The sequence below is a fragment of the Fonticula alba genome (genome assembly GCF_000388065.1).
Source record: "Fonticula alba strain ATCC 38817 unplaced genomic scaffold supercont2.9, whole genome shotgun sequence".
Taxonomy (NCBI): Eukaryota; order Rotosphaerida; family Fonticulaceae; genus Fonticula; species Fonticula alba.
Genome location: NW_009242979.1, coordinates 53,331 through 61,804, shown reverse-complemented (window position 1 = coordinate 61,804; position 8,474 = coordinate 53,331). Strand labels below are relative to the sequence as shown.

Genomic DNA, 8,474 nt, shown 5'->3' with positions numbered 1-8,474 from the left:
GCAGCCACCCCCGCTCGCACAGGGCACACGTGTCCGCCTGCCCGGGGCAGCTGCTGCAGTGGGCCCCACAGGGCGAGCACCCGGCCGTCGAAGTGTTGTAGCCCACCGGGCAGGAGGGGACGCAACGCACCGCCGGCGCACCGGCCGGGAGGGCCAGCAGCTCCGGCGGACAGTCCGGCAGACACTCCGTAGACCGGATGCCGGAACACTCGGCACAGGAGGGATGGCAGGGGAGACACCGGCCCGAGGTGGCCACATGGCCTTCGGCGCACTCCTGCACGCACTGCCCATCCTGCAGGACCTCCTCCTGGTCGGCGCACCGCCAGCAGTCGCGATCGGTCGGGCCGTTGCATGAAGAGCAGGCACCGTGGCACGGCGCGCAGGCCAGCGACACCGGGTCGCGGTATTCCTGGCTCCCGCAGGTAGATACACAGGTGTAGACCCGATCGCCGGACTGGATCATCTCCAGCCCCGGGCCGCAGGCCGTGCACTCGGCCCCGCCGGGCCCGGCGCACTCGGCGCAAGTCACATCACATGGCTGGCATGTGTCGGTCTGCTCGTCGCCATAGCTGCCGGCCGGACAGTGCCTCACGCATTCGCCCTCGCGCGAGAGGAAGCTGCCGCTGGTGCAAGACAGGCAAATGCTCTCGGAGCAGGAGAGGCAATCCGGCGGGCAGGCCACACAGGCCCCGGTGCCGCCCGGGGCCGGGGCCGGCCCGGCCCACCGGTGGCCCGGCGCGCACACCGAGCACACCGCCGGCCCGCCAGTGCACAGGGCACACGACCCGTCGCAGGCCATGCACCGGCCGGGCCCGACATACTCGCCCGGGGCACAGGTGCTGCCACAGAGGGACCCGACCGAGGGATTGGGCGACAGGAAAACCAGCCCCTGCTGGCAGGTGTCGCAGGCGTCGGCCGACAGGCACTTGCCACAGGAGGTGTCACACGGACGGCACTTTCCGTCGGAGTGGAGGAAGTGCCCGTCGAAGCATCGACCGCAGCCATTGCCACCTGGGCAGCTGGCGCAGCCCGCCTCGCACGGCAGACATCGAGTCCCATCAGAGCCAAAGCCCACGGGACAGGTGCCGACACAGGCCCCCTGGTGGAGGAGACTCCCGCCGGTGCAGGATGTGCAAAATGCCGGATCACCCGGAGCCGAGCACCGGCCACAGGATGGATGGCAGGCCGCACACCGGTCGGACCCGGCGGCCACCGGCGCAAAGCCGGCCCCGCAATCCAGACACCGGTAGCCCCCGGCCGGGGGGCCGGCATCCGGACGCAGGCCGCAATCCAGGCAGGTGGGATGGCAGGCACATTCGCCGGAATCCGGCAGCCCGGTCAAGCCCACCGGGCAGGCGGCCAAACAGGCGTCCGGCGCGCCGGGCATGAAGTGCCGGCAGGCGGTGCAGCGGCTCGAGCCCGGGCCGGAGCACGTCAAGCAGGAGGCATCGCACGGCTGGCACTCCGGGCCATACTCCCCGGGGGAGCATGCCAGAGGCCCGACATGCACCCGGAGGAGGGTCTCCGCGCCGGCCAGAAGGAATGTCACCCCGGGGGACAGCTGGAGCCCGGACACCTGGTCCCGGAGGAGAACCACCGAGGCCCGGTCCGGGCGTGGGATCGACTGCTCGAGGTCAAACAACCGAGCACCGGTCAGCCAGCAGGCAAGCTCCCCGGTCGGGGGGCACTCCAGCAAAGCCACCCCCAGCTGACCGGCTGTAACCAGGACCACGGCCGCCGGGTGCCGAACGGCCAGACCGGCCAGCGGGATGACCAGCATCCGGCTCGGACCGGAAGACACCTCGGCCAGGACCTGGCTCAGCCCGGGCATGTGGACGGTCGAGCCATGCGGCCGGGTGCCAAGCGGGAAGTGGCGAACCTGCCACGCGGCCCGATTGGGGCCGACCGCCACCAGGGCCCCGACAAAGAACTCCGCCACCCGCCCGGGAATCGGCACCACCAGCGGCACCGAATCCAGCGGCAGGCTCTCCTGGGTGGCCGGCAATTGGTCCTGCCCGTGGATGACCCGGCTGTCCTGCTTGCGGACCAGCTCCCACGGATGGAGGAGCCCATCCCCGGCGATGACGCCCTGCACCCCGGGAGCCGCAATCCGGAAGAGCCACTCCCGCGGGGGGGCCTCATTCCAGGGGTGAAGTGGGAAGAACTCCGCATGGCCGGCGGTGTGGGGCAAATCCAAACGGCCGAGCTTGCCCCCGGAGTCCATGTGGAAGAGCACCAACTCCCGGGGGGAGGGGATCACCGACAGCACTTGCCCATTGTCAAGCACCCGCAGGGATTGGCACCCGGCCAGAAGGGTCCGCACTGGGCCGACATCCGCCCGGCATGGCTGCTGGGCATTGTCAAGGCCCTCCAGACACCGGTACTCCACGGACCGAAGCTCATTCGTGCTGGAACACACGAAGGCCACCCGCGTGGAGGGATGCCGTCCAGGGCCGCCGGGGATTTCCCCATACTCCAGCACTGTCCCCGGGCCGAAGTCCAGCGCTGCCAGCCGCACGCCGGACACGCGATCCGATGCCTCTTCCAGCATCCATGCCCCGGTTGACCGGAAGCCCAGCAGCGCCCCGGCCCCGGCCGGCTGCGACCGACCCACCAAGTGCACTTCGCCGCCGACCATAACCAAGTGCGACCGGGCCACTGTGTCCAGAGGGGCCAGCCCGTCGTCCGGAGGCCAGGCCATGGGGGTCAGCTGGCTGGTGGCCGCCGGCCAGCGCGGCATGCACCGGGCCCCGGCCTGCACATGGTCCCCGGTGCATGCATCGACGCAGGTGGTCGCCTCGTCGGTGGTCAGGAGGAGAGACCCCTGGGCACAGACGAGACACTGGGACCCGAGGCAAACCTGGCACTTTGGCGGGCACGCATTGCAGCGGTCTGGAAGGAGAAGGAGAGTGGGACATCGGGGCCGGGGGGGGGGGGAGGGGGAGTGCGGTGACCGAGAGGCGGGCGCGGGATTAGCACGCGCACTCGGGAAAGGGCAATGCTCGGGAGCGGGCAACAGAGGAAAGCACCGCCGCAAAAAATAAAAAAATAAAAAACAATCACATACCAGCTGGCTTCCAAGTGAGCGCCGGCACGGTCATGCCCACCTCGCAGGCCCCGCACAGGCTCCCGGGGAAGAGGTAGGGCGAAATGCGGCGCCCCGACTGGCAGCCATACCCGAGCTCGGGCCGGAGCGAGGACGTCGCGCAGTTGATGCTCCGATCTTCCTCACAGTGGAAGGCCCCCGAATCGAGATAGACATACTGGCCATCGGACAGGACCCACTCGTCGGGGCGGGCGCCACCCGCCCGCAGGCGGACCAGCCGCAGGGAAGACAGCAGGCCGGACTTTTCGGCCACCGCCGGCGGGAGCTCAAGCCGGGTCCAAACGGCTGTCCCCTTGTCGACATCGAGGCGCCACAAACGGTCCATCCCCTCAATGTACAGGGCCCAGGTGAGCGGGCCGCCGGGCACCGTGGCCCGGGGGGCCGCCAGCCGGCCGATTTCCGGGCCCCCGGCCGGCAAGGCCACACGTTGGCGGAGCTGGCCGATGGACGCGTCGCCGAGCTGCCGGTCGATGATGGCAATCTCGCGGCTTTCCAAGAGCACAAGCACCAATTCCCCATCGGACACTTGGGGAAGGACGGCCACATCGACGATGGCCGACAAGAGATCCAGTTGGGAGGTCTTCGGGCTTTGGGCCAGTGGCAGGATGAGATGCAGCACCGAGTCGGCCCATGTGAAGAAATGGCCCCTGGAGCCGACCCGGCCGGGCATCATGAGGGACATGGGAGAAAGGGCCAGCGGATGGCACTCCATCACCAGCCCCTGGGCCTGGCAAAGCAGCAGCTCCTCATCGGGCCCCTGCCAAAAGCTGTGAAAGGCATGGCGCTCCTCGCTCCAGGCCGATTCAATCAGGCGAGCCGGGCTCATGTCGAAGGTGGTGGGGGGGGAATTGAACGGCCGAAGGGTCATCGAGGAGGTGCCCACCGAAAAGGTAATCGGCCCGGAGCTGGACGAGACCAGCCAAAAGGCATTGTCCGCGGGAGGGGCCAGCGATGCCGTGGCCTTTTGACTGAAGTACCCCCCGAGCCGGGCGTCCCGGTGCAGGTCCATGAAAAGGTGGTCTTGCGAGTGGATGGCCACCCCGGAAGCGGAGCTGACCGGTAGATCGGTCAGCCCGCCGGACCAGAGCACCATCTCCGGCAGGGCGACATCCAAGAGGGCCGCATGGGCCATGGGAGCGAGAGACCGAAGGAGGGGCAACTTGGCCACGCCGCTGGCCTGCGCCGCGGGGGGCCGATGCGTCGAGAAGTCGGGCCCGGTCAGGGTGCCCGGCCGAAGGTCAGGCCCCTGGCCCCGGGAGGGAGTGGACAGCAGTAGCAAGGTCAACAGCAGGAGTGGCAACACCGAGCCCCAGCTGTCCGGCCTCCATGGTGGCATCGGCGCCACAACCGCCCGGGCCAGCATCGGGAAAGGCGGGGACGAGCGAGCCGAGGGGGATGGCAGGACGGGAATGCGGCACGCCCAAGGCCAAGTGCGGGGGAGGAGCCAGGCTACCGGGGGAGCAGAGCAAATAGGGGCGAAATAAGGATGCAGAAGGAGGGAGCATGAGAGATGAGGGGCAATGCCAGGGGCTGATGGTGCGACCGGAAAAGGGGGAGGTCTTTTTACCCGAGCCAGGGGGGGGGGGGGGGCGGGAGGACGGATTGCGCGCCGTTCTCATGGGGCGCCGGATTTATTCGTCAAACAGCACATCGTGGGCCGCGGCGAACCGGATGGCCAGGCCGTTATCCCTGGCGGGAAGATTGGGCTCTCTCGCCCCGGCCCCCGGCCCCATCCGCAACTGGTTTCCCAGCCCTCTGGGCCTGCCCCCGCGTCCCCGGGGGCTCCACCCGCCACCTGCGCCAGTTGGGGCGGGGGGCGGGGGGGGGAATGCCCCGGCCTCGTGCCGCATGCCGGGTAAGCCGATCGCGCCCGGAAGATCAGCCGATGGCCTGATCCCCCCTCCCTCGGCACCTGTTGCGAGGCGGGAATCGTAAACAAAAACACCCCCCGCGTGGGGAAAAAAAAACAGTCCTGGCTAGCCCAGCCCAGCCCAGCCCAGCCCGGCCTGTCCGGGCACACCGGAGGGGGGAAAACTCGCTGGTCAGATGGGCTGGCCGGCCAGGGGGTGGGCACGAGTGCCCGAGACCCGATGGTCGCAGGATCTGCCCCATGAAAGGCGAGCCCTCGAGCGGCTGACCTGAGGAATGCTCGTTCTGCTGCTCCAGATCCCGGCTCCATATGCGTTGATGCCTCACTTGTTGACGAGTCGAGTGCCTTGTTGTCCTGAAACAGCGGGGCATCCTCCAAAGCAGGGGCTCCTTGGCGGACATGGGGGCGGGGGGAGGCGCGCGCCCCCCCCCCCCCCCCCCCCCGGGGCACATGCAATTGTATGCAAGAAAAGGTGTATTTCCATGTGCAATAATGTATGGCCCCTCTCGATGGTCTCGAACATCGGAGGACTCCTCGGCCTTGGCGAAGCTACTTTTGGAGGAGCATGGCGTGGGCTGCGGCGCACTTTTGTCGGAAGGACGCCGCCAAGGGACGATCAGCCGCACGGGCGGCCCAGGCCAATGGCAGCAAATCCTCCAACGGGCTGCCCCGGAGCTCGGCATTGTGCTCGGGCCCGATGGCCTGGTGCATGTCCGGTCGAGTGCCGGCCGGGACCTGCTCAAACAGGGCAGCCAGCTTGATGCCCTTGAAGGCCACTTTCCGGGACAGACACTCCCAGGCCATGATCGCGGCGCTGTACACGTCCGCCGGCAGGAAGAGGTCTCGGGCCAAGGGCCGCCCCCGGTGGAAGGCCTGCATCACTTCCGGCGAGGCATATCGCGCCGTCATGGCATTGAGCTCCAGACCGGCGGTCAGCAGGGTGGACGACCGGTGAGCACTCAAGTCCACGGCGGTGCCCAGGTCCCCGAGCACCGCGCGCCAAGACCCATCGGGCTGCTGGCTGACAAACACATTGTCAGGCTTCAGGTCCCGGTGTGCGACCCCGTGCCCATGCATGGCCTCCAGTCCGGTGGCTATGGCAAATGTTAGTGCCCAAAGGCCCGACAAAGGCCGGATATGGTGGAGGGGAGGTCCGGCGGGGAGAAGACACTCGCGCCGGGTGAGAAGCACGCACCCCACTGTTGAATGATATCCAGAAGGACCGGCAGGCCGAGGACGATGTCCGAGGCGAGAAGAGTGAACAAGGTGCCCTGGTGCTGCTCCATCACCACAGCCGGCGGGGTGTCGGAATACCCATGCAGGCGGATGATGTGCGGCTCATCGCGAAGGAGCCACATGATGGCCACCTCGTTCTCGAACAGGGCCAGGCAGCTGTCGTTCATGGTCGTGGCGCGGAGGGCCTTGATGGCAACGGTCGACCCGCAGCCCAGACGCGCGGCCAGCCCCGGGGCCATGGGCTGCGCCGAGTAGACAGACCCCTGGGTGCCGGTGCCCAGGTTCCCCTCATCGATCGGCCGGAAGTCCGTGTTGATATCGACCAGAATCGACCCAGGAAGGGAGAGCTCTGCCAAGCGAGGACGGGTCAGACGCCAGAGAAGGGGGGCCTTGGCAAGTGGGTAGTCGATGACCGCGTACCAACAATTGTGTTCATGACCGTGGCATCTTCGGTGGAGCGAAAGAGACAGACGGTTTAGCCACCTGGGGGGCAATCAGAGGGGGGGGGGGGGGAGCAGGAGAAGAGGAAACCCATCAAACGCACTCTCATCGGAAACGCTGTCCGCGGACTGAAAGGCGGAGGGGCAGGAAGGAAGGTCAGATGGGTGGACATGGCTTGAGGGGGTGGATCCACATGCACATATACATATATATATGTGTGTGTGTGGGAGAGAGACAGAGAGAGAGAGAGAGGGGCAAGGGGGAGATGCGTACCAGGCCCTTGTTATCACGAGCGCGTCGCCTCAGGAAGAGCACCAAAAGAAGGAGCAGCAGCAGCAAGAAGAGCCCGAGCCCGAGTCCCAGCCCAAGAGCTGAGGGTGTGGGAGGGGCGGAGTTAGGAGGAGATGCTAGACTTGCGAGAGGGGAGGGGGAGGCGTGAGCCACATACCGAGACGTCGGGACCTGTCAACATTGGCACCATCCAGACAATCTTCCCGGCCGGGGCCATCGCACATGGAGCAGCTGCGGTCGCATGCCAGACAAACTGGCGGGAAGGCCTCCCAGTCGGCGAAGAACCCGGTGCTCGGGCAGGCGGGCACGCACGACCCGCCGTGGAGCAGCAGCTCCAACGCGCACCGGGTGCAGGTCCCGGGCACCGGGCACTCGACTCGCCCGCTCGGCCCGAGCTTGCATGCCCCGGCCATGCCCTCGGTCGTGCACGCCTCGCACGTGTCCGGGCAGGCCAGGCACACCCGGTCCGGCGTGGCCCCGGGGAAGACCGCCTCCACGAAGCCGGTCCCCGGGCAGGCCGACGCGCAAATGCCGGCCTCCTTCTGGAGCCACAGCGAGTTCCCGGGGCACGAGGTGCAGAATGTCTCGGCGCCGATGCAGGTCCGACAAGAGGCATGGCAGGCAAGGCAATGGGTTTGGCCCTCCTGGAGGAATTCGCCAGCCGGGCAGTGCTGGACGCACGCATTTTCCCGAGGCGAAAGGAGCAAGCCCTGGCCACATGAGGTACACAGCGGCGCACAAGAGGAGGTGGATGCCGCATGGCAAGCGGTGCACCCGGCCGGACAGGGCTCGCAGGAGTAGCTTGACGAGCAGAGGAAGAAGCCATCGGAGCAGGAAGGCACACAATGGCCGGCCTCAAAGAGCGAGGTGCCCAGGCAGGAGGTGCATCCGTCGGGCCCTGGGCCGTTGCAAGTCCGGCATGAAGCATGGCACGACTCACACACGCGACCCGGGTCGCCCGCCAGGCCGGGGGCAAACTCCCCCGCAGGGCACTCCCGAAGGCAGAATCCCTCGGAAAGGACCGCATCGCCAGGGCAGCTGGTGCACCGATCGGAGCCGACCTCCAGGCAGGACGCGCAAGAGCCATCACACGGGAGGCAGAGGCCGTCACTTTCAAACATCCCCGCCGGGCAGTCAGAGAAGCAGTGCCCGGCAACATGCAGCGGGGTGTCCGGGCCACAGGTCAGACATTGCCCCACGCCGGAGCCATAGCAGGAGGCACAGCTCCCATGGCAGGCGGCACAAAGGCCACCCTCGGCCAAGGTGCTCGATGGACAGGAAGCCACACATTCGGCCGAATGGAGCAGCCAGCCACGCTCGCAGAGGGTGCACAGTTCCGCCGCGTCGGAGCAGCTGCTGCAGTGCGGCCCGCATTGGCTACAGCCGGAGGCACTTGTGTTGTAGCCCACCGGGCAGGCAGGCACACAGCGTGTGGGCGACTGGCCAGCCGGGAGGGACAGCAAGCCACCGGGGCAGGCGGGAATGCAGTCGGTGCGCCGGGTCCCGACACATTGGTCGCACGACGGGTTC

The 8,474-nt window shown here is 67.8% G+C and overlaps 2 protein-coding genes across 2 annotated transcripts in view; both read right to left on the bottom strand.

Moving 5' to 3' along the window:
• Positions 1–4,616, bottom strand: part of H696_05091 (TKL protein kinase) — an 8,649-nt gene extending 4,033 nt beyond the window's left edge. The window contains exons 1-2 of the mRNA XM_009498942.1: positions 3,068–4,616; positions 28–2,892 (exon numbers count right to left, since the gene is read on the bottom strand). Of these exons, the coding sequence (XP_009497217.1) occupies positions 28–2,892; positions 3,068–4,469 (4,267 nt within the window). The 5' untranslated portion in view covers positions 4,470–4,616. The remainder of the gene's footprint in view (positions 1–27; positions 2,893–3,067) is intronic.
• An 822-nt stretch (positions 4,617–5,438) lies between these two features.
• The window catches only part of H696_05090 (TKL protein kinase), a gene marked incomplete at its 5' end in the record, with an annotated part of 8,026 nt that continues 4,990 nt past the window's right edge, over positions 5,439–8,474 (bottom strand). The window contains 6 exons of the mRNA XM_009498941.1: positions 5,439–6,070; positions 6,172–6,561; positions 6,633–6,659; positions 6,757–6,781; positions 6,927–7,024; positions 7,102–8,383. Of these exons, the coding sequence (XP_009497216.1) occupies positions 5,526–6,070; positions 6,172–6,561; positions 6,633–6,659; positions 6,757–6,781; positions 6,927–7,024; positions 7,102–8,383 (2,367 nt within the window). The 3' untranslated portion in view covers positions 5,439–5,525. The remainder of the gene's footprint in view (positions 6,071–6,171; positions 6,562–6,632; positions 6,660–6,756; positions 6,782–6,926; positions 7,025–7,101; positions 8,384–8,474) is intronic.